The 27,369-nt window shown below is 26.3% G+C and overlaps 1 protein-coding gene across 1 annotated transcript in view; it reads left to right on the plus strand.

Moving 5' to 3' along the window:
- The first annotated feature begins 1,050 nt into the window (after nt 1–1,050).
- LOC129958408 (eukaryotic translation initiation factor 4H-like) overlaps nt 1,051–27,369 on the plus strand; it is a 36,028-nt gene continuing 9,709 nt past the window's right edge. The window contains exons 1-3 of the mRNA XM_056070888.1: nt 1,051–1,204; nt 7,099–7,213; nt 15,205–15,253. Of these exons, the coding sequence (XP_055926863.1) occupies nt 1,176–1,204; nt 7,099–7,213; nt 15,205–15,253 (193 nt within the window). The 5' untranslated portion in view covers nt 1,051–1,175. The remainder of the gene's footprint in view (nt 1,205–7,098; nt 7,214–15,204; nt 15,254–27,369) is intronic.

The raw sequence follows: 27,369 nt of genomic DNA on the forward strand, positions 1-27,369 counted from the left end.
ATCCAACTCATTCCTTTTTCTTCCTTTTTTCTTTTTTTTTTTTTTTTTGTTGTTGTTGTTGCAGCTAATGCTTTCAGAGTACCACAAATTAAATAAATTCATTAGAAAAGTTTATATTATGAAATTTAGGTCTAATTTGTAAAATACTAATAAGCTCAAAGATGTTTTATATACTAATATTTAGGTTTCATTGCAATTTCAATCTTAGCATTTCCAGGCATAAATTTTTAGAAAAATAAGCAATATGTGGATTATGATTTTTTTTAAGGGATGGAGGGCGCTATTTTCACATTTGCTTTGTTAACCATGTCATGGAGGTATAGCATTTACTAACATTTCAATGGAAAGGTCGATCCATAGCCCTCCATTCCCTCGAGCATCATTGAAACTTTACGTTCCTTCGGCGGTATGACGAATTTCAGATGAGTTTTCGCCAAGCCACAGGCCGTGGGAACAAGACGTATAATGGGATCGTTCATCAAGCCCCAGGGCGTGCGAACAAGACGTATAGCGAGCTGATTCGTACAGTTAAAAGTTTCGTTACTAGAAAAATCGCGGAAAAAATATTTTTCTTAAATAATAACAGCTTCAGATCATTGAAAAAGATAATTCTCCATTTTTTTAGAGTAATAACTTTTTGAGAAGCTACAAACCCTCCATTTTACCATGTATTTAAAGCTAAACCATTGTATAAAATACAAGTATATTTATTGAACAGATATCATAAAACTTTTGAAGGTTTTTTTATTTTTTATTTTTTTTTCTAAAAAAAAATTACTTTTAACTTACGACGATTTAAAAAAAATCGTGTTTTTTATAAATTAAGTTTTAAAAGTCTTCAATCGTGTTCGATGATTTACAAATACAACTTGGTTCTAATTTATAAATTAAATCATGAAAATAGTTCTCAGAAATATGAAATATATTTAAATTCTACGTAAAACTAATATTATAAATAATGGAATGAAATTTGTATATTTATATAAATTAAATTTTGTCACTTCCCAATCTGTCTCAGGTGAAACAAAAATCAAAATTCAGTGGCGTTACACAGTTTATAGTGTTTGTTGCGTGGCCTTAGGTATCGATTTAGGAAACCTAACGTTTATTTTGTTTATAGTTGGCAATGTTTGAATACTCGGAAAAGTATTTTCTGAAATTTATATGATTCAACTATGGCAAGAAGATTTGATCATTCGTTCAGGTACAAACTAATTTTAATTCATGTCTTTGATAGTGCATCCTTTGTGAAAAGGATGTTTATAAACAGTCTATTGCTGGAAAAAAGTGAGAGTGTCAGCGTCTTTCAGAGATAACAGATACGCTTTCGTTAAGGATTGGGGAACTCAATTATGAAGCGTGTGTATGGAGTAGATTATACACGCGGTTTTTTGTTCTGTTATGGGATAAAACGACATTCACGAATTATGAAGATTCGCTTTAAAAACAAATAACTTTCTTTTAATCGTGTATAATTATTTATTCATCCCTGCAAAAGAATTTCCAGTAAATTTCTGGAAGTTTTTCTGTGAATGTTATTTAAATTCGTTCATCATATTCATTTTTCAACAAAGTAAAAAATTAATTTTGAATCATTTGATCAGATATAAGATTAAAATAAAAATGATAAGTAGTTAAATAAGGCACAATGAATTTTGATTGATTTCTGATGAGGAAATAGATTAATAATAAAGATGCTGATAAGCTTTGAAGGATAGCTGTTGAATTTCTATAAATCTTTTTTTTTTTTTTTATGGAGAATAGTTTTATTTTACAATTTTTACTTTTTTTAAAAATTATGAAAGAGATGCAGTAAAATCATTTACTATAATTACTTTTTTACAGTTGATGAAATGAATAAAGTAGAATTCAGTATATTAAATTAATATTGGTTGCATACTTGATTTAAAAATAAATAGTGGGCAATTCTATGTTTCATCATTATAATATGAAATTTTGTCAAATTCAAGTAAATTGTTTGATAAAATACATTATCAAATCTCAATTCATGCTCAAAGATTCATGCTATAGTTTTTCAAACAGTAAAAGTTATTGATTTATAAACTGTACCAGTGACACTTTTTCAATTGTTCTTGTCACTATGCACTTCAGTATTTTTTTTTTTTTTTTTTTTTTTTTTGTGGTTTGCATGAAAACAATCCTTTCAGTAAAGGAAAATATATTTTAAAAGAAACATTTGTTTCAAATTATTGATTTATTAATTATGCTTGATATTGTATTTTTTTATGTTCATTCTTAGAATAACCCTCCTCATGTTGTTTATAATGCTGTTTGCCAATTATAGATAACCAGTATTGTTTAAAAAGTGTGTGTGCATTTATTCTAATTGTTGATAAGTAAGGAATCTTAATTTTTTTTTTTTTTTGACATATGATAAGCTTATTGCAGATTCATCAAATTTGCAAAATTTATACTATAACTAAACACAAAAGAGCTTAGAAATAAATTTCATGAATTCAGAACCATTATATGTGGGAAAAGACAATTTTTGCTTTCATGGTTTAGACATTAACATTTCTTGCAACATCATTTATACTAATAGGAAATTATTCTTGTCACTTAAAAAAAATTCAAATCTCAGTGTTCTCATGGTTTAGTATATGCAAAACTGTTTCACATGATATGTTTATTTTACTGTACATTTATTACTATTTTTGTCATTCTTTCAAGATTTTTTATTATGTGTGATTAAATGTGGATATTCATACATCTTTATTGTTTATATTAAAGATTTTCAGACATATTTTCATAAAACAAAATGTTATAGTAATAATTTTTAATGCTGAATACTTAAAAAAAAAAAAAAAAAGATTTTCCTGCTTTATTCACTAAGAAAGTTTAACCCCATTATTTCTTGATGAAGTTCAAGGTGACCCTGACAAATCTCTTTAATACTATCATCCATTGAGTAACTTACTTGTAAAGATAAAAAAACTTTAGTGCCATAGTATAAAATGCAAACCAAATATTTTGCCTAAAACTGTGTACTTAAATTTTATGTTTGTACCATTCTCTTCTTGCTGTTTTCTTCCTATAATTGCCAAAAAAGAAAGAAAATAGCATAGATCTTTACTATTTCGCCCCCCCCCCCCTATAAAAATGCTAACAACTTGCTGTTTTATTTCTAATGAAAGAAAATGGTAAAATAAAGTTTTTGCAATGTGCTTCACTCGTAGTAGTTAAATGCTGACCAAGAAACAATAGATTTTTTATTGTGTTTTGATGTTAGCAATGCTACTCATGTGGATTCTTGCATATGATGCATTAATAAAGAAAAGTATGCAGCATATGAAATGATCTTCTTAATCTTTAAACCTAAATTCATTATCACAGTAAGTTGTTTTTAGAGTATTATGAAATGGATAACTTCCCTTTCCTTAATTTTTTATGATTAGCAACTGCTTTTTTGTGACAGATATGATATACCTTATCAGCTTATTCAGTATTGTAGAGTTTTAATGTTAAATATGTTTCAGCTGCACATTTTTATAATGTAAATAGTCTATGCATCCACCATGAATTCAAAATTGGTTTCCATTAGCATGGCATAAGTTTTCTATCATAAAATATAATCTGCTTGATAGTGCATGAGAGAATCTAACTTAATACTGCTTGTTAGAACATCTATTTTTCATTTAATTTTTTATGAGGAATTTATATTATTTGCCTCCTTTAAATTATAATTTTAACTCCTTTTCATGCTCACATGATATGCTCATCAAAGTACTGAACTTTTAGTTCTAAATCTACAATTAAAAATGCAAAAATCGTCTAGAAATGCTTTAATATCTCAAATGTCCTTTTTATTATTGTATGAATTTGAATAATGATAGGTAAACTTAGGTCAAAGGCTTATTAATGTTCATCATAGGTAAAAACTGAAAATGTAATTTTTTTTAAAGAATGTATTAATAACAAAGTAAGGAAGTCTTATGTATTGAAAATATTAACTGGCTTTTTTTTTTGTATCTGGAATATTTTTTAGATATTTCATTAAATTTCAGATTTTAACATAAAATGGGAATGGACATAAGATTCTCATTTTGAAGTCTAATAATTAGCCATTTTATTTCTCTGTATTTTTAATTGAATCCTACAATTAGCTTAAAAAGTTGAATGTTCTTTTGGTTTAAATTGAATTAAATAAAAATAGTTAGATTAGAAGAGATAAATTGTAATAAGAATTTTATCTTCTTTCATCTTCACTCAAATTTTACTTGAATTAACTTTTCTAAAGTTTTATTTCAGAAAAGAATTATTAATCTGATAATGTTTTATTCAAATTGTTTTTTGCAGATGTGATTTTAAAAGCTATTTTCTCTTGCCATCAGCATTTCTATTCAGTTATAAATATTTGTAGTAGATATGAACTAAGCCTTAATAATAGTATTTATAAACAAGCCAAAAATAGATCTTATTCTGTAGAATTAATGACATGATTAACGTAATTATCATTTTATCATTTTGTTTCATTGTGCCCCTCAGGTGTAGCTTAACAGTTCTGCAGAAAATTATAAATTTTTTGGTTGTTTTATGATGAGATCTAGAAAGTGGCATTCTTTATGTTAAATTATCTTTTCAACTTATTACTATCTTGATAACTGTGTAATAATTTGATTTTGAATGGCTTTGAATTTTTAAATGTGATAAAAAAAAGGGGGTGGTGGTGGAGAAGCAGTAAATTGTTAACCTAATTTTTTACATTAACACCATTCTTGATTTGAGAAAACTATGGAGTGCAAAAACATATACTTAAGTTATAGTTTATGTTTATAAAAAAAAAAAAAAACCCTCAGAAATATCTATTTAATTGACAGTGGTCATTCACATATTATTTATTTTGAACAGTTATCAGTGGACATTTGATAAATTATGGATTTTTATCATTTACACAAAATAAATTGTATGGGAAATATTAATTTTTATCTATAAATTTGTTTTAAATAAGCAATTAAAAATAAGTTTTATTTTTGCTGAAAACTATCTATCTTTATGTATATTTAGATATTTAACTATATGTGCATATTTTTTTTAATAAATTTTAACTGAGATCGATATTAAATAAATTTTTCTTATCAAAATGTTGATTTGATACTCATAAATGCATTTGATCCATATAATTTTTTAGTGTTCTAATTTTTCCAATATTTAAAATAGAGGACTGAAATAAAATTCTGAGTATAAATTTTTGCTTAAAGAATCTCGGATAACTTCTCATTCTGTTTATTTTTGTGGCTTTATTTCTTGAAATGTTTTGAATTATCAGAATTTGTTTTTATGCTATGAAATAATCTAAGTTTAAAAGGAATACGTACAAGAAAATTAACTCAAGCATTAAATGATTAGTTAAAAAATGTTAATTATAAAAATCGAGAAAGTTATCTAACACAGTGTGTTAGAATGATTAGAAAGGCTAAATTTATAACATTACATGGATATGAAAGAAACCATTTATGTTTTCTGCACCCAATGCTATGTTTAAAAATTTGCAATTGTAAGATAATACAAATAAAGGTTTCTTTCATTTTGCAGCATCAATATAAAGCAGTGGAATAACACACTTATTATTTACTCGTTACTTTCAACAACCGCTTTGTTCCTGCAGAATTTTGATTTTCTTCTCTATTTAACTATTAATATAAAATACATAGTTGTTTAAATATCTCCTATATTTTATGAGAATAAAAAAAAAATCAATATAATGAAAATTAAAGATTATGCAAACTTAATTTATCTATTTCTGAGTATGCTTAAATTATATCTTTACGGTCCAAACTTGACAGCAAAGTAAAAAATTGTAATAATAAAAAAATTGCAAAATATCTATATCATCTTATATATTGCATAGAAGAATAATATGTTGTTTGAAAAATAAAGCAAAGTTAGCCAACTATAATATTAACATTGGATGAAAATAACTCGATTAAATATTTTAATGAAACAATAAAATTATGTTAAATTTCGCTGTAGAGCTTTTGTATATTGAATATAAAGGAATTTGCTGATCTTCAAATAAATAGTAACACAAAAATAATAATTGAAGTAAAAAGTGTGCTAGATATTCTGCTTAATGCTTGTATTTCTTTAAATCTTGAATTCTTTTCCTGTTTGACATTTGACTCTATTTTTGTAATAGAGTATGCAACATTTTAGGATTTTTTTTTAGGGGGGCGATAGAGGAATGCAAAAATAGTTATTCAGTATATTGATAAAATGAAAAAACATTAAAATTCAAATTATAATTCAGAATCGTTGCTGGTTATTACAGAAATTCTGATATTTGTTTGATTACTAATTTTGAAATCCTTATACAGAATAATCAGCTAATTTTTCTTATTGATTTCTTCTTTTTTTTTTGTGCATATAAAGAGAAAAAGAATTGTGCTGTAAAAATATATGATTTAAAAAAATGTTAATACTACATTTTAGATAAGTGCTTGAATAAATGAATTTAATAACTAGTTTGTCTTTCAAGTATAAAATGTCAATAAAATAATTATATCTCTGAGTAAATTATTCATACCCTTTAAGCTTTAGTTTTGTTTCCTATGGCTAAAAAATATGAATATTTTTTTGTTAATGTTTTCAATGGCACAATCAAAAATGATATAAGAGATAATAAGATATAAATAAAATTTTCTTTATTTTTGTTATACATCTTTTTAGTGGTTTTTAAATTAAACTATTGTGAACCAACATAGCAATCATTAATTCTATAATTTCTTATAGAAATAAAGACTTGTGAAAAAGGTTACTTATTAATAGTGTTATACATAAATACTGAGCTACAGCTCTAAATGAATTTTAAATTATTTTTAAGAATTGTAAAATTGTTTATATATTTATGATGATGTACTGTTAATACAACAACTAATTGTTTTAGGTGCTTGAAAGTTGATTGTCTAAATATAGATTTAAAAATGTTTGGTTTTTTATTATGTATATATATATATATATATATGTGTGTGTGTGTGTGTTTATTATCATAGTCTAAACTGATATTTTGAACTACTTTTGAAGACCAAGCATTTTCTCTTTTTGAAGCTAATTGTGATGTATATTTTAAATATATTTTAGGCAGGATGGGGCTGCACGTCCTTTGCCATCTGAGCCTCCTTATACCTTGTATGTTGGAAACCTTCCACATGGCGTTGTTCAAGGTGACATTGAACAGATTTTTAGTGAAATGAATGTGAGTTCTTTTTTCTTCTTGTACAAGCATATTTGTTAACTTAACAGTTACAGTTCTTTTATTTTCTGATTTTTAAAAAAAAGAATTATGAAATTACCTTTGAATGAATCATCCCTAAATAAATTTTTAATTCCCTTATCAGAAATAATACTTAAATCCAAGTGTTTTTTTTTGGGGGGGGAGGGAATTTTTATTTTTTATTTTGGTATTTTCTTTTCAGTAATTCAATATAGGCTATGTTTGTTAGCTATTCCTTCAAAATAATAAATATAAAAAAATATCTTTTTCTTATTTCTTTTTGCTTAAAAATATAGAACTTATAAGAAAGATACTTTTCTGGATATCTTTTGCAATATTATTCATGTAAAGTGTGAACTATTGAAGTATTTTATAATAAGTGGTTTTCTATGGAGCTTTCTTTTCAATGACCATATATCGGTGGCTATGTTTATTTATGACATACAGATAAATATGTCTAATTACTTTTTGGTGAGAGAGAAATCCGGCAACTGTGCAGATTATAATTGTTGTTTATAGTAAAAAAAGAAATATGGAATTGTGTGTTGTCTTCCAGTAGAATAGTGATGGTATCCATACATCTCTCGAATATTTCTGTTAGAAGGAAAGGGGGCCTGTGATTCACAGATGAGAATTTCAACTAAATATTATACTGGATAAATGAAAATTATTTTATAATACCTAATCTACTTTGCAGTCCTGTCTTGTAAATGTTTTTAATTGCAATGGTTGATGAAAATTTACTTTTTAATAATCCAGAGATAGAATTAGACTAACTGAAAAATGGTCTCTCATTTTCTAACTCTTAATATTCACTTCCATCTAATAATGCAGTCTGTTATGTATGTGATAGAGAATAGTTGTAAATCATAGTAGTGGCCACCCCAAAATAAATTTGTGAAATATTATTTGCAAATCATGCTTGTGAGCATCATTTAATGTCCTGCTGTCATCAATTTCTGTTAAATTTCTTGTATGACCTCTGGCTGCTGTGGATGCCAAATATCTGATTACTCACCCTAAATGGGTTGTATGTTGCTCCACTTATCTCATTTTGAAGCCCTTTTTAGAATGTTTGGTTTGTTATGTTCATGTATTTACAGGGAGTTCCAAAAATTGAAATGCGCTTTTAACTTTATACCTGTTGGAAAAAGTATGCATTTTGTAAATTACAAAAGTGTTCAAAATAAGGTAAGAAATTAGTTTGTGTAAATAAAATAGTGCTATATATAAAAGTTTTTTTTTTGTATCTTGATATAACCCCCCTAGATAAAATTTATCAAAGAGAGCATTTTGCCTCTTCTTAAAACAAGATCATGAAGAAAAAAGAAAAGGAAGAGTAAAATGTGACGCATGTCACTTTCTCTTATCATTTAAAATAATGAGAATAGGATAGTAGGCAAATAACAGTGACATTCAAATCAATTACAGAACAATTAATTTTTTTTTAAATTTATTTTACAGTTATAAAAGTATTGATAGAAATGATTGAACCAAAGAATTTTCCTCTGCAAGTTTTTTGCCTCTCTGAAACAGAAAGTTTGCTTTGTTGGTTTCATGCAAACAAATAAATAATGTTGTCCATTAGCAATCTTTATATTTATAGATTCTGATTACTCTATCCTCCATAAAGAAACACTCAGCAACTTGAAGAATATTCTAAATAAAATTCAAACATCGGCTTAATGCCACTTAGCTTGTCAGCATATTTGTGGATCTGTGGGATCATAAATACATGTCCTGGCAGTTCTCTGAATAATGAGTTTATTTATTTACTTCTTTTTTTCACATATTAAAAATGTGTGTTTGGATGGAATGTTACAAATGTGAATAGTAAATTTAAAAAATAATCATTTGGCACTTCTTAAAAAAGGTTTTGCTATAAATATCTGAAATATAGCTAAATGCAGTTAATTCATATGACATCACAATCACATGGCAAGCATGACAGTGCATATCTTTAACAGATGCATCTACATCATTTAGTTCAGATAACCATGTCCTTACCATCTTCACACTCTTTTACATTTAGAATAGTTATCTGAATTTGATATGGCAATTAATGTATTTTGAATGGATGAAAGATCAGAACTTTATAAACATTTATTTATTATACATTTAATACACACATTTATAATAGTTTAGCTGATGTTTGCATATATACATTATAATGTAGTTAAGAGTTGCTATATTGATAATTCAGTAGATTCTAAAATAATTTTAATGTTGCAAATTCTGAAATGTTAATAAAACAAAGATTAAAGATAGTCTTTTAGGAAGAATGCAATAAATACCTGTCCTAATCCATAAAGATACTTATTCTTTGTACTTATTCAAGGACATACTTTGGGCTTTGTAGGCCCAAAGAATAATTTTTCTTAACAAACACAAAGAAAATCACACTTATGGTTTAGAAAATTTTAGTTATATGAAAGCACAATAGTTAAAATGCAAAAGAATAATTTTCACATAAATATCATATTTAATAGTGATTATTTAAAAAAATATTTCATGCATAAAGTTTTTAAAATAATTCTTATTACACTTTAACCCTATCAGTCCTCACTCGCCTCATTTGACAAAGCTACATTGGGATGTTTGGTTGAATTTAAAGGGTGAATGGTAATTCATGACAAGCTCTCTACGGAGACTCTTGTTCCTCTGACACTGATCAATGTGCATTTTTTCAAATCATGCTTTTTGTTTGAAGGAAAAAGGAGACATTAGCAAGTAACTAAGGGAATAGAACATTATTTATCAGTAAAGAAAACCTAAATAATTTTTTTTTTCATTTTATTATGATTCTCATAAGTTCTTCAGTTTTTTTAAGCATAAAATATTAAAATTTCTAACATTTTTTAAAATCTTTTTCATTTTTCTTTATTTTTGTTCACACTAATTATTCAAATATTTTTCGAAATGTTTTTGCTCATGTTTTTTATAGCTTATTTAATTGCATATCGATTTTTCATTTCAGTTTTCTAAATATATTGTTTTACCAAATAAATCCAATAAGATACTAAAAGATTACAGATTTTTTTCAATTGCTGTTTTTCTTCAACTTTTCACAATTAGTTCATTTTAGAAAAAATATGATATATATGGTGACTGTTAATTATAGTTAAAATCAATTGCTGAATAATTTATTGTAAATTTTGAATTCAATTTCAATTTTTAAGAAACTTTTATAAGAATAATTTAAAAATTATGAAATGATTTAGAAATGTTTACATGTACATGATAAATACAGATGATCTTGTCATATTTAACTCATCTTATTTGTCAATAAACTTTCTGAATAAATAACTTAAAATGCTTACTTTTATTCAAAAGTATTCTAATTATATTATTTTCATACAGTTTAAAGTTGAAATTTAGAGGTTTGTCTTTATTTTTTATACATAGATACATTGTCAATATTTTCTTGAAATAAAATTTTGGTAAATTTAAGAGTTATTAAAATTATATTTTTGAATGTAATTGGATAAATGAAGAGGAAAGTATCTCTTAATGGTAAATACAAAAACTTACAAATTGAATATATCTATTGGATCTCAGTCCTAGAAAAATGGAGAAACCTTTTATGTTAAGGTGGCAAGCTATTAGTTGAATTTCATGTGTTTTAAAGTATAAAACTCTATAGTGGCAAAAAAAGAAGTAAATTAATTTGAGTTAGAAATTGCTTAAATTCGAGTTATTTAAAAATGAAATATTGGAAGCAAAATTGATATTCATAAAATTGAAAATTAAGAAAGCATCAACAAATAAAACAGTCTTCTCTTCTCCATCTTGCAACTGGCTGTATTGAGGACGAGTAAAAAGAAATATTAATTTGTATTTTTTATTAACATTTAACCCATTATTTGGCACAATTGTTCAGAGATGATGTGTTTTTATTTACTCTAAGCGAGATCTGCAACAACAAATGTTTTACTAAACATGCCTTCATGCACAAATTTCTGTGCAATAATTAAAGTAAATTAGAATAAATTTATAAAATTTCATTAATTAAAAATTTCAGAGATCATGTACATGTATTATACATATATTATTTAGTATGTGCACCCCCAAAAATTTTTACAACTTTTAATTTTTGCTAATTAAAGGGTTAATTTTGTATTATACATTTAGAAGTATTTATTTTATGTATAATTTATTATTTTAGAAGTATTAAAAATTATGAAAAAAAAAAACTTATAAGTTTAAATTCATTAAGACTTATTTTATTTTTATCATCAAAAAGTTTCATGCAAATACGCTTTTGAAAAAACAAAAATCAAAGTAGAATTGAAGATAATAATGTTTTATTTCTGATTAGTTTAACCTGATTTTGTTTCTAAAACTTACTCTTAATTCTATAATAGTGATAAAGTGCAAACAAACAAATAAGAAAATTTCTAAAACCATCGAAACTTGCACGAATGTAAATTTAGCAACTAACAACAAATTAAACCCTTCCCCCAAACCACAAGTGACAACCTCAAGGGCCCCTTTCATTGCTAAATTCTAGCTGTGCTTTTTAATTGCAGCTCAGTAGGTGTTTCCCTCTTGTAATTTTTCTGAAGGAAGTGATGATTTCATTCTATTTAAATCCACAAAAAACTTCCCAGGGCTTTGAGTCACTGGAATTATCACACTTGTTGGCCTCATAGAGTTAAAAACTGAAAAATACAAGTTATATACTTGATTTAAGCTGAAATTATCATTTATTAATAATAAAAATTTATATTACTAAATTCAAAATAAAGCCTACTTGCTACCTACCTTCTTCTAAGCAATCTAATACTGAGTAATGTAAGTTGATGCATTAGGCTCTGGAGGCCTGGATATCTGTTCTCTGAAATAAGGCAATAGAGGAAAAGACCTGAAATGCTTGTTGTCAGCTTCCAAATGTCCTTGAATGTACCTATTGTGAAGTTGGAGTTTTCCCACCGAAAACTTAATTTTCTGTCATGTATTTTCAAATGCCTCATTGGTTTTATGCACACCTTCCTGGATTAAATGGAAGAAAAATATCTTTTCATATTTTGATCACAATAATGTGAAACAGAGAAACAATTGCCATACAAAAAGTATTAAAATTTTTCTTTACACAGACCTGAGTTGACATAGACTCTTAAATGTTGAAGCGAAGCCTACATCAATTTGCTCTACTCTTTTTTTTTTTTGGCCAAATTTTAGGAACCTTGACTAACACAATAATATATGTAGTTATTTATTTTTTTAAAATAGTCTGTCATCAAGTTAAGCAAAAATAATTAAATATATTATTAAATACTTATAAAAATAGTAAGTTAAAATTAGATTATTATAATAGCGTGAACAAAACTAATGATTTCAACATAAAAGAAAAATCACATTAAAAAAAGTTTGAAAACTAATAAATGGCAACAAACTGTGCATTTCAGTCATCACTTATCATTTTATTTTTATCAGGTGAGCATGAATTTGTTCCATAATATTTATTCTTTTGAGGGATGGTGAGATAGTATTTGCCCTATAGTATAATATGCCCTATAGATAGTATTTTTTATTTTTTTTTGAAAATTTGGTACTTTATTTTAAAAGTTTGTTAAGGGATATTTGAAAGCTTCTTATATTTGATAAACATAATTATAATACCATTGGGAAATTAGAATTCTTGAAAATGATTTAAAGTCGTACCTTTTCTGATTCTGTTGATTTTTTTATTTTTATTTGTATTCCAAGAAAATAACTTTCAAAGTAAAGGTTTCCCTCTAAAGAAATCTTTAAGATTCAGTAAATATATTCAAAACAAATTCAGACATCAAAAATGCAATTTTCTTATCAGTTATTTGAAATTGAATAATTTGGGATAAAATTATCTCACTGTATGTCTAAAGTTTATCAGCTAGTTGGAAGCAGTACAAAAATTTGTGTTTAATTTACTTTTAATTTTGATGAAGGCTGTTATTCATATTGTTGAATATTATTATTAATTTAATAATAATTTTTATTTATAAGTTATTTTTACTGGATTTGTATAGATTATAAATGATTAATAGTTTAAAAGAAATTCCTGTCGAATGGAAGTTATTAATGTATTTCAGAGCATAGTAAAATAAATAAATGTTGCAGAAAGAAAAGAAAAGAAAAAGGGAAAAAAATTTCTAAAGTTTAGACATTTTAATAAATATATGATTGAATTTATTTTTTATAGAACTTCTGATAGAAAGATATATCTGTTTCTTTGTAGGTTCGCAACTCATGTAAAACCAAGTAATTAATTTTTCATTCTTTTTTCCACAAAATTCCTAATGTCAGAATGTTCCTTTTAGTATAATCTTTCTTTTGGCTTTTAATTGCTTTATATTTCTCAAGATGTACTCTATTCTATGTATTATGTTTGGGTTTCTGAATATATTCAAGGACAAGTTAGTGTAAATTTCTTTTGTGAGATAATTTACAATTAATTGACAGCTTTTTTTCAGCAATGTTTTTTGCTGAATTTATTTATTAGCATATTTTAATGTCTAGTTTTTATTTGTCTGAATTAAATAATTATAAACATGTACTGACAAGATTTCTTGCTTCTACCCTTCTAAAATTTTAATTTTACTGATAGCAAAATCCAGCTTAGGTGGATGGTTCTGAAGAGGTTTTATTTTAAATCAAAACAAATCTCATTGCTGATTGTTAGAAAAATATTTCTGTTATAATTGCATGTAGAAAGCATTTGTAGAAAATGGGCCAATGAGAATAATTTTTTGCTCTTTGCATTAACAAGAAATAACAAATGATGATACAAGTCATACAGAGGTCTCCCAGAATACTGAGGGGTGTGGGACGTGTATCATCCTACTCCCATCTGAGAAAAACCAAAAGCAAGGAAAATCTTAAGATATGGAATATTTTATTGTCAGAGAATATAATTTCAACCATAGAGGTTTTTAAAGTGTAAATTTTTAATATATTACTTCTCAACAAAAAGATTCATCTGTGAATTCATACTTTAAGAATTCAGCTGTGCAAATTTGTGATGATTTTTAGCTCAGTTTCAAACATCTATATTTTTCAATTAAAAACAAAACAAAACTGAATGCTGCAATTTGAAAGTTAAAAAAAAAAAAAAAACCCTCATAAATGCATTATTAGTCTAGGAAGGACTCGCAAGATTTTTTCTTCTTATGTCTTATCCCCTTTAGTTCTTAATATGCTTCTATTCTAATTAAATGTATGGTCCCCAGAAATTTTGATTTAGCATAACTCAGACAATTTTAGGGATGTAGGAATATAATTTTTAAAAATAATGTATTTGACGATGGAATAAAAATCTAATTGGCCACTTTTGCCGGGGGAACTTTTTTTTTTTTTTTTTTTCAGAATGGAACTAATTCTTCTAGCATATATTTCTATGGAGCCCCCCCCCCCCCCCCGCTTGTCAAACAATTTTCATCTATAATGTCTTTAATACTTTGCATTTTACTCGAAATAAAATAATATCAATTATTTCTATTAGCAAAAATTTTTTTAAAAGTTAACAGCACTTTACGGTAGAAGGATATTTTTTCCAGCTCTCATGAGAAACAGTCTTTTGCAGAATTTTTGAATGTTGAATGGATAAGCCTCTACTGCATACAACTCCACAACTATTTTATGATAGTACTTTCATTTTCATATTTTTAAGTTTTGGTCTCATAAAAAAGTATTCTATCATTTTATAATTGGATATTCCAGTAATTTCCCCCTTTAAGTAATATTTTTCAGAGTGCTTGAAATTACGGCAAATGAATTTATTTAATTAAAAAAAATTGCACTTGGTTTATGCTTTTATAAAATAGTGATTGAAAAAAAATTCATTGTGATTGTATTAAATTTAAATGTTCTTCAGAGAGATACTTTTAATTTTTTACTGGCCAGTTTAATTTTTACTTTAATATCTTATTATTATGGGAGTTCTCATGTTATTTTATGCAATTTTTTTTATTTAATAAAATTTTATTTCGTTTTAGATTGCAAGCATTCGACTGGTACGAGACAAAGAGACAGATAAATTCAAAGGTAAACTATTTATTATTAATATTCAAACTTATTATTAATATTCAAACTATACTTAAAATCTAAATCTATATGAGCATATTATAATTTTGTTCATTATTTCGAATTATTTTAACTGTTTTCTGATAAGATCTTAAAATATTTTTATTAATATTTATATTATTTAATAATTTTATATTATATTTTTATTAATATTATATAATAATTCTATTTATAAAAATTTATATTACTTTTTGATGTATTGAAAAATATAGATAATGTTCTTAATTAATCAGCATATAATTGATATGTATATCAATGCAAATAATTTATTGTATATAGAAAATAATTTATTGTATTTTCAGTGTACTGTTTTATTATTGCTGAGAACACAATTGTTATGAAATTGTATTGATAGTTGATGTGATTTATCAGTTATTAAAAATATATTTGTAAACAAAAGAATGTAAAACATGATTTGAAAGAACAGTTGTTGAGCTCTTAAATGATTTTTATTCTTTGTAATTTCAAGGAAATAGTCCCATTTTTATCTTTTGTGAAAAGATATTTTTTTGTTCAAGCCATGAACATGGTGCAGGGAGGGTAGAAAGTAGGAAAGTATAAGCATGAGAAAGTATTTTAAACTGATATTTTTAGAAAGAAATTGCTGACTCAGTGTTTTGATCCTACGGGAAAATAATAATATGTGCAAATTATTTTTGAAGCATAGATTAATTAGAAATTTGTGCAATTTCTTCCCTCTGCCAGCCTCATGTGATAGCTGGACTCTTATGATTATATGATTGTCACTGGTCATGGCTTGAAACAGTTAATCAGTACTACAAGATAATTATGAATGCACAAAAATTCAAATACAATAAAATAAATAACATGAAGACATAAAAGTAAGAACAAGTTTTTAAGAAATATTTTGATTTAAAAAATAATGATAATTGTATGATAAAATGAAGTATTATTTTACAAGATGTTTTTATTTTGAGTTCAAGATTGAAAAGAAAATATGATCACATGGGATTAAAATTGCTTGTAATTTTTTTTCTTTTTCTAACAGTTCTTAACTTGAAAAAGTTCCTTAGAAAGTGTTTGCAGGTCGTAATTTAAATACAAGTTTTTTTCAGTTTGTAACTTGAAAAGAGTTCTTGGAATTTGCATAAACAAATGAAATGCAAATAAGAAATAAAATATGTAACAATAAAATAATTTTTATCATAATATTTCACAAAAAAAGCAATGTTTCAAAAAGGAGAAAAATGTTTTTCGATATAAATGTTTGGTGTCATTGACATATCCTAATTTAACACCAATCACAAAAGTATCATTACTCTTGTAGACAGACCGAAGAACAAGAATACACAAGTTTCAATAAAAAGGACAGAGACTTTGTGATTTTCCTATGCATTCTCCTAAAGAGAGGCTAATTACAATAGCATATTTATTGCACAGAGTAGTAATGCAAATAAATCTTGTCCTTCATTAATTTTTTTTTCTTTTGACCTACATCAAAGAATACATCTGGCAAGAATCAGCTCTCCATGGGGAAATAAATTTAAATAGGTTGATTTGTTAAAAAATTTTTAAAAAAATAATTGATCGTTTATGAACAATTTTATTTATTTTTTTGCAGATTTCATTGTTTATTCATGATTCAGTTTGAGTTTTTGTTTAGAATAGAAGCATCTTAATTTAGAAACATATGATTTTTCTGGGTTGTTTTATCAAAGAATTTGGTTTATTAATTTCATAAGTTATTTTAGTACATTGTTTTGTTATTTCATATGAGTCAGAATAGGATGGGCTAACTTCTTGCAGGATAATTAAATTCTTCATAAGCAACGAAATTGCTTGGATTAAATCTTTTCTCGATAAGCCAAACATCATGCTTCATTTTATTTATTTTTTTAATAAAAAATCTTCTGTTGTTTGTAAAGCCAAATCTTGAGCTTTTGTAACAGATTCATAATAGTTATTTCGACCAATAGAAGAATCATAAAATAATGTGCCAAAGATTCAAGTATACTGGAGGTTATTTAGTTGTTGAATGAGGAGTTAAATTATATTCATTAATAATTTGCTCTCGTAATTTTGTCCATTGAACTTTAATAGACAAGGAATTTATATTTAAGTCTGGTTTCCAGACATTTGTTAACATATTTGACTGTACTATTAATTTAAGAATAAGCTGAAGTTAAAAGGTATTTAACAATATAGTTTTTTTAATAATTTTTTGAATCTAGAACTAAATACAATGTTGCTATCAGTTAATTTTATATGAACTTGAACTGAGAAACTTATTTTAAAATATTAATTTAGGTTTCAGAAGCTTATTTTATTTTTTATGGAAGAACCCAAATTGCTCTCTTGTAGTGTGATCAACTACGTTATCTAGATTTTTTTTTTGTAGTTAAAATCTCCGTCAGTGTCAGCAGAGATCCATTCAACAATTTCACTTGTGGGAGGCACATGTTGTAACAAAGAAAATCTTTTTTCTCCCCCCCCCCCCTTTATTTTCTATTAAGTTTCTGTTAGATTGCTTAACAAATTCAGAAATATCATAAGTAATATTAGATTAATATAGTATTGAGAAGTCATAAAATCAATCATTTTTTGAACACCAAAATGACCAAATGGTTCATGAACTTGGTTTAATAATTTTAGTCTTTAGGAGAAGGGGATAATTATTTTCTGAAAAGTCTTCTTTTTAATTACTATGACGTTTTTTGACTTCATGATACTTAGGTTCACATAAATTTTCATTATTTTATTCAGTTTAATTTCATTAATATCATATAAATGAGCTGAATGTTGAAGATAATAAAAAATCGAATACCTAGATAACATATCTGTTTCAATATTAGAAGAACCATTTTGATATTTAATTTCATTACTGAATTAATCATACTTAACTTTAGGGACAAGTAGTATAACCTACTTCTTTAATTTTTAATATTTTTGAGCAAATGAAAGCTGCATGATCAATATGAGTGACAAATTTTTGGTCATGAAGATATAATAAAATTTATCTAAATGAATCAATTGTAACAAGACTTTCTAGTTCTGAAATAGCATAATTTTTTTTTTATAATCTCTTAAAATTGTGAAATGATAAGCTATTGGGTGTAACAAATTGTAGGTATCAGGTTGTTCCAATACAACTCCTCTCTCAAGATGAAATTCAATACAAGTTCAAGACACTTTTGTGACACATCAACAAAAACATGGCAGGGTACAGTAGTATTATATAATTTTAAAACATGTTGTGTTTATAAGTATTTATTTTAGTTTCTCAAAAGGATTTTGGCAGTCATCAGACCATTTAACATCTTTTCCCAACAACTGATTTAAAGGATATCCAAGTTAAGCATATTCTGGAATAAATTTATTATAAATTTTTACTGAATTTAAGAACCTTTGAGGTATTCAAATAATCAAAAATAGTATTAAGGTATTTCCAATATGTTATCATTGATATAATAATGAGCAAAATCAATTATGTGTTTGGTTAATATTTTTTGAATTATTTTATGAAAAATTGCAGAAGCTACATTTATGCCAAAAAGTAGTCTGCAGGACTAAGAAATCAAGTTTTTCAATAACTTTCTGGTGAATAGGTAGTCGTGGGAGGGGGGGGGGGAGGAACCACCCAACTTTATTCTGCTAACGTTCATCATATAATCATTAAAAGGAATTAATGTACTCTTACAGATTTTTGAATTAAAATGTTATAAGGGGCTTTCTATGTTTTGAAATTGGAACAAACTTTAAAATTGCCAATAGCAACAACCATTTTTCTCATTAAATTTCAAAACTACATCTAAAGTTCTTCTTAGAAGCCTAATTTCATTAGTCTAGACCTATTGTTTTCGAAATTATGAGCTAACAAAATGTTAGTCTTCTAATGTTGAAATAAGATTTTACACTTCTTTCATATTTAAAAAAATAATATAATTAATGACCTAAAGTCTTTTCAGTATGAAAATATGAAGTATTCTGTAGCATTTTTGCACATATTTTTCATTAAAAAGTAATTTTTAATATGCAAAAATTTTAAAATTAGAATTTTAATATTTTTAAATAGCAGCACACATAAATTTGGATATAAATCGAAGGAAAAGCCATTTTATGGGGGCATGGAAAATTTCAGCTCATTACGAGTAGTTTTTCCATTATATTAAGTTTTTTTGTATATCCACTAAAACGATGCATTTAGAGGCACATTCGCGAATTTAAAAATGTTGACAGCTTTTTATTCGGCATTCAAAAGCTACTGATTATGCATTTCTGGGAACAAATATCGTTTTCCATATTGTTATAATGTGAGAATATATACAAAAAAAAAAAAAAAAAAAAAAAAAAATTCGTTTATGGCAAAAAATATGAAATCAAAATAAAAAAAATTGCTTTCCATTGCCGTGATATTTCATTAAAAGTCGTTCTTTTAAATGTGGAAAATAGGCCATGTTCATATGGCAGTCTACAGTTTTTACTTGTTGGCTTCTATAAATTCACTTACAGAATATGAGAAGTTGCCAAAAAAAAAAAAAAAAAAAAAAAAAAAAACGGGAACTTTATTTCCTAATATTTTGTAGCATTGTAACTATTTAATTTTACAAACATACATAACAAATTATATCGTTTTATAATTAATGCATAAAGAACTCCAAATTTTGTACCAAAAAAAAGACACATTTTTGTTTGTTTAAATTTATCGATATTTACTTATATGCTCAATATTTCTTACAAAATCTTTCATAAAATTAATCTGCCATAATTGTAATTATTATAATATTGTATGCAGTCATAAATGGAATAAAAAAGTTCATCTGTAAAAGCATTATTAGCTAGCACATTTATTATGAATTTTTTGGTCGCATAATATATATTAAATTTATTCCATATACATGCTAAAACGATGATTTTCTGATAATTTAATGATTTATGATGCATTGATTAATATTTTGTCAGCATAAAATTATGCATTTTTTGCTTAATATGTAAATAAAGAACAAAAATAGATTAAATAAAATTTTAAAACAATAAATTTCAATTTACTTGAATGTTGAAATGAATATTGGAGATGTTTTGTAAGAATTTACAAAAAAGACTATAAAATAGAAAAAATAAACAATGTTTTTTAGTAAAATTTTTGTAATTTTTTTTTATTTGACCTCAATTATATGAACAATCATGATTTGTCAAATGATTCTGTTTATTTGCTTTAAAGAGATGTTCTTGTATCCTTTTCGAACCCCGGATGACTACTCAGAGAACCTTTTTTTTTTCCCCTTAGACTAACACTTTTGAAAAGAATTTAAAACTTTTAAGAATGAATGCAAAAATTAAATATATATTTATTAACAAACTCAATTAGATATATTATGGTTTCTAACTTTTTTTTTATTGATTTTATTGTTCCATTTTATAAAGTTGATTGATAAGTGCCAATTTAATTAAATTCATTTTTGTTGTATTTTATCAAAAAATATGAAATTTTGATTATAAATTGAATACTTCTTGAAGACAGTGTTTGGAATAATTAATCTCATGATCATATATATAATAATTATTCATAAATATTCTTATCATTATACTTGCTTTCAAATTTCTATTCTTATCAGAAGCAGCAAAATACATGATGAATAATGGCTTTAAAAAGTGTAACAGTAATGGAAATTAAAAAATATGTTAAACATTTAGAATGATGTCCTGCGATTTGCGTTCTATGTTTGTAATGGGCATATATTTTGTATATATGTCTTCATGTAATGAAATCCTTCTTAATGAAAAAGCATTTCTATGAAACACGAATTAACCAATATAGTATAGAAAAAAAAATTACATTTATCAGTGAATGAAATGCACAATTTTTAAATATGCTGCATCATTTCATATCTATTTATAAATTAGTAAGCAATTAGGAAAAATATATACTGTTAAAAAATACAGTAATAAAGCTCAGAAAGAATAGAAAAACAATTATATGTCTTTCTCTGTCAGTAAGATATTAACTTTAAGTCTAGAATTAATATTTCTTTTAAACAATAAAAAATATATTGAATTTTATTTTTGCTCATACAATTTCAACTTCGATGCTTTCAGCATAATGGCGATTCTGGCTCAGACACAATTTAAGTAAAACTTTCAGTGCTGTGAATATTTCTTTGCAGAAATGAATCGGACCTGCCAGAAATTTTCACTGTTAATATTTTGTCATGTCTTGAGCAGCAATCGATTTTAACTTGTTGATTGTAACTTTACAGGTGCCTTTATAGAGACATGAAAGTAAAAATACTATTACCGACATTCAGATAATATTTAAATCTTACACATCTGTATATGGAAACGATCCCTTAACAGAAAATGTCAGATATCTCCCGATATAATCATGGTATATTAACCAAATTTTTTCCCTGGGTATGTTTTCCATGGGTGATGAATTCATGACATCAAAAAAGGAGTATTATCATTGGAAATTTGGAAGTTTGTGCAATTTTAAATATGTAGACAATCCCTTACGAACATTTTATGCATAGCATAATTTAGTATACTTTACTAGTTGTAAAATGTATTTTGAAACTAAATGTATTTTTAGTTTTCATACACGATGATTGACAGCAGAGTAAAAGTATTTGGCTCCTTTTTTTTCGCGACTGTACATGCTAGTAACCTGAAATATAAGAAGGAAAGAAAAAAAATTTCTTTTTACAATTTATCTGACAGACTATTCATTACTGGTATTCAGAATCTGATTTACATAGATCCTTTAATTTTCCGAAATCTATACATAATTGAGTCTTTTTACTTTCACCATGTTTAAAATTTAAAGTTACAGAAGATGAATAAGGATGGTTGCTTTCTTTTATTATATCTGCTTTCAATAATTTCTCAACCTGACGCTTTATTACTTGCTCTTCAACAGAAGTTAAGTCTCAAACTAACTGGCAAGTCGGTAGTGAACTCTATTTCTTTGAGATTCAACTCTGAGTTCCCCTATACCATACTTAACCTTAGCGAAAATACAATCATATTCTTTAATTAACCCTTTTGGCTCTTAAATTCATTCACACTTATTCATTGTGGTAGTCAGGTATGGAAATTTCTCCCTCAGAAATCTGTTTATAGCGGGAATTGATATTTTTATTTTCAAATATATGCAAAAAATATTTGTTTATGTTTCTTATTTTCAAATTGATTTTTTTTTTTTTTTTTTTTTTACCATTTTGATATGAATTTTTTAGCAGTCTAAGTAAGGTTATATTTTGACAATTCAGGTAGGCCTAGTATAATATAAGGTAAAGTATGATCTAGAATATACAAAGTTTCTTTCTGTTAATTGGTATCAGTTTTTAGAGAAAACGAATATGTCCTTTGTAAATTATTTGTACCCCGGGTTTATTGTACAATTATGGCTTGGGCATTTGTCATTTTCAGATGATGTCTTGTCACAACATGTTGTGATATGATGCAAATTGTTTAGCCAGTCTCGAAGATGCATGGTAGGTGTTTATTTTTATAGTATCCAGTGACTTTCAGTAATTGTCAATTTTGGGCTTCCTCTTTTGGAGGGTCTGTATTTAGTCGAACAGAGTTAAGACGACTTAGTGATGCGTTAGGCAGTCTGAGCCAAGGGTTGCCACAGCTCCGGGAAAATACAGAGAATTTAAAAATCGTCTAAAAAAAGGAAAAATATAGGAAATTTAAAAATCATCTAAAAACATGGAAAATCAGGGAAATTATTTTAAAATTTCCATAAAAAACAGCGGGAAGTACAGGGAATTTCAAGTTCCTTAATTCATTTTTTTTTTTTTTCATTTAAAGAATTTCGATCTCTGAACACAGTAAGAATAAAAGATCCTAGCCATAGCACCACAAATGGAACAGCTTTGTAATTGCGGGAACTCGCCCCTTTTCTATTTGTTGCCCCTTTTTTCTGTTTAGATCAGTCTAATTTGGATTCAGCATAGTTGTTTTCTTTCCATGAGATTCCTGGATTGCAGCTTATGAGGATGCGCGAGACTTCTATAACTGAATGAGAGAATACAATAAATTTTTTTGGCCGGAATAGCAATATTTAATCTGCGGAAGCATCGTGGTGACGTTTAGTCACTCACGCTTCAGTTTATTGAATGGTTTGTTTATTATTTGAGAGCTTTTTAGAGTAGATTACAGAATTTTTTAAAGCGATGTGCTTCTCAAAATCCATATTTTATACAAATTGAACGGATAAATGCTGCTGCTGAATGGGTTAGAGAAATTCTGCAAAATCCGTTTGCTGCTTACTGCTCGTGTGATGAGATAATAAGCGTAAGATATGCGGGAAAACAGGCACATGTTAGTTGTGTCAAAAGAGGAAAATGTGCAAAATTGCATGCCAGTTCAAAAGTCATAATTGATAGTGGACTTCGTATAAAAGGAATGGAGGAGATGATGGGCTGGAAGGATCAAATTTGATGTTATGATGAAAGTGTATAAGCCAGATAACAGCTACGAGACATGAGTAATTACTTTTGTCTTGTGGTCTTGTTACTCTTCTGCGAACCACAAGGTCCCAGGTTCTATCCTTGCTAAATTCCATCCGCTACAATGTCCGAAAATAAGCCAATTTCGACCTTTTTAGTTTAAAAACCATAATTTAAAGCTGAACTTTTATGAGAATTAAAATTTGTTGTTTCTTTTGATTCAGCGACGGAACTATTTTCACATATGTTTACTAATAGTAAAATGGCCACAAAACATACTTAATAATAAGTCGTGCAAAAATGTCGTAAATTATTTGTTACAGATAAGCTCCGTTTTTTCAACAATCGCTTAAGTAGTCTTTAAAAAAAAATTTGTAATATGCTTTGCCGAAGCTTTGAACCGCATTTTATAAAAATGGTAAGTGGATCTCATTGTAAGATATTGAAGTGAATCAACCAATAGAGTTTCCACAAGATATTGGAATTCAATATTTTTTAAGGCATACCACTGCTTAAGATTTGTTTGAAAATTTTAAGGAAGTTATACCAAATTTGGACGTACAGTTACCTTTACAAATTAGTATAAATGGAACCAAATGTAAATTTAAAAATATGTCAAAGAAGAACTTCCATGCGAAAATAATTATAAAATTTATATCTAGATACATGTGGACTACACATAATCCATTGAGCTTTTCAGTATGAACCTAAATCTACTGAATGGAAAGCAGACGTTATTCTAAGAGCGATGTAAAGAATATTTTAAGATAATCCAGCTAGATGGGCCAATTTCTTGAAAATTACTGGTTCTTCTGCATTTTCATTGAAATTTTGTTCTTTCCACTGGGTAGAAAATATCAGTGTTTGTGAAAGTACTCTAAAGAGTTTTGAATACATAGAGAAATGTATAGATTTCAATTAAAAAAAAACTTTTCTTGAATTTGCCACAAGTCATAATATTATAAATACTTGTCAGTATAAATTGATTCTAAAATTAGCTTTCTAATATTGCTAATTATTGTGAATTTTCTTCAGCCATTTCTTTAAAAAATTCAGGCATTTGAATCAGTGCGGACTTTCTTATATGAAAATCTTTTCGTTTTTGTTAAACAATTAATGAAAAATAGTGTCAGAAGAAACATAATCGAAGATTCAAAAGCATACGACACTTTATTTTTGATATAGCTTGATGATCTTAAAAATCTAAGACTGAAAAAAAAAAAATGCTAATATGAAATAATGACTACAAGTCACTTGATTATTAGTGGAGCTTCTGAAACTGAAGAAACAGTGTTTTTTTTAGCTGAATATTTTATATTTTTGGGGAATACTCTTAAAAATGTATGAAGGTATGTCCAAAATTTTTACTGTTTTAATAACTGCATATTGTTTTATCTATGTTTATTGAAGAACCTTGTGTTTTTCACTTATTAAAACTCTGGAGTGTTATGCCATTATAACTGGCACATGAGTGCTATTCACACATCCTCTTATATTGTATATATGTGTATGGAAAATACTGGGAATTTTTTTTTCTTTCTAGATTTGAGTGGCAACCCTGGATAGGCATTTTTTAATCCTTGGTTTTCACCAAGTCTGTTGATAGCAATTTATTTTAAAGTGCACATTAATATTGTATTTCATTTGAGTGAAGGAATTCATTTAAAAGTATTTTGTGTGAAATTATGAGGTTGCTAATGCTGATAATTTTTTGCATGTGAAAATTAGATTTTTACCAGAACCAGAATTTTCAATTTTGGTAACCTTATTTCTTTGAATGTTCATTAATTTTGCCGCAGCTATCAACCAATCTGTGGGGTTTGGGGAGGATTTCCAGCGAGAAGGAGATTAGTAGGTAAGCCATCTGTTAACCCTTCTAATACCATGGGTGTTGATAATTCAAGTTGTCTGCATAAATTAAGTTTTGCATGGAAATATTCAGTAATATTTTCCCCATTATTTAATGTTCTAAGTGAGAAATCGTTTTATCTAATGATTTTTTTGGTGCAATATATTTTTCTGTCTTGAAATATGTAAATTCATTCCATTTTGTAATTTTTTTTCTCATATTTATTAATATGTTCAGTACAGGCACTATGTTTTCAGTTGTTAGAGATATTTAAAAATTTCCAATTATGATCTAGAATGTGTTGTTGGCATTTTTCAAAATCTCAGCCAAAAATTGACATATATGTTATTGTTAAGGTCGTTGGGTATTAAATTAATAGAACTATTGCAAGAATTTTGACTTGTTTTGATCTTTATCCATATTAAAATTCTTGCTTTTTTTTAAAGGTATGAACAAAAGTTATAACTAAAGTAAAATTTATAAAAAAATACCAACAGTTTTAAAATATAGTAAAAATTTTCAAAATATAAATATGTATAAAAAAAGACATTCAATTTTTCACAATAAAATATCTTAAATTTTAAAAACACACAATGAAAAATATTTTGAAAATAGAATATTGTTTCAATTTTTCAAATGTTAAAGTTTCTAAATCAATAGATTGTATAAATAAAAATTTCAAAAATCAATGCATCAAATAAAATAAATTCAGTTAGTTTTAAACTCTTATTGGAACCACAGAACTCGCCTTTTTCCTTGATAATGAAACATTCGTATGAACTACCTGGAGAACAAAGAAATTAGGTGAAGCAGCTTTCACACTGTGTAGATAAAATTTGCCTTTAGATTGTTGAAAACAATTTAAATCTTTATGAAATTGCATACAAAGAAACGAAGTACAATGAAAAAAAAAAAATCTGTCATTGTAGGTCACTGTAGTCGAAAATTCAAAGTTTTTTTTTCTTTTTTCTTTTTTCTCCTTCTTTACTGAGCAGATGATAAAACTTGGCGATTTTTTTTTATTTTTATAAATCATGATTTGAAGGAACAAGCATTGAGTTCGTTAATGCTTTTTATTCTTCATAATTTCAAGGAAATAGCCCAATTTTTGACTTTTATAAGGATTTCTTTGTCCAATAAATGGCGAGCATGGTGTATCATAATGAAAAGGAATAAAAAAAGAGCAAGCTTGAGAAAGCATTCTGAACTTATGTAGTTTTTTAAAAAAAATTCTTCATTCATCATTTTGATTCTGTGAGAAAAATAATAATCCTTGTAACTCTGAAGTTACAGTGAAGCCAGAGTTGAGGTGATTAGAAAATTTTTCTCAAACCAAAGATTAATAAGAAATTACTATATATATTATAAATGTAACTCAAAATATAAATCTCATATAAATAAACTAATCATTACTGTGTTTTATTTTGGCAAAATATGAATGATTTAGATAAATATGTAGGATATTTACCTTCAAATAATACTTAATGCATTATGTTGCATAATAATGTAAAATATTTAAAGTAAAGTTTTTTTTTTTCATATCTGTTTTGTTGAATAAAAAATAGTACAAAACATCGAGTAATCAAAGTTTATTTAAATGGTTTTTTTTAATGCCTATTATTGGACATTTAATGCATTTTTACTTTTTAAAAATCTATTTCAAACAAGATCCTATGTTTTGTTGGAATATAGTTTATTTCAAATAACATTTTGACATTATAACATATAATATAGTGTATAAATTTATTCTCAGGAGAAAAGGAATTTGTACAGTTGGTTCAATTGATTTGTTTCATTCTAATTATTAGGAATGT

This window comes from Argiope bruennichi, chromosome X1 (genome assembly GCF_947563725.1).
Source record: "Argiope bruennichi chromosome X1, qqArgBrue1.1, whole genome shotgun sequence".
NCBI lineage: Eukaryota > Metazoa > Arthropoda > Arachnida > Araneae > Araneidae > Argiope > Argiope bruennichi.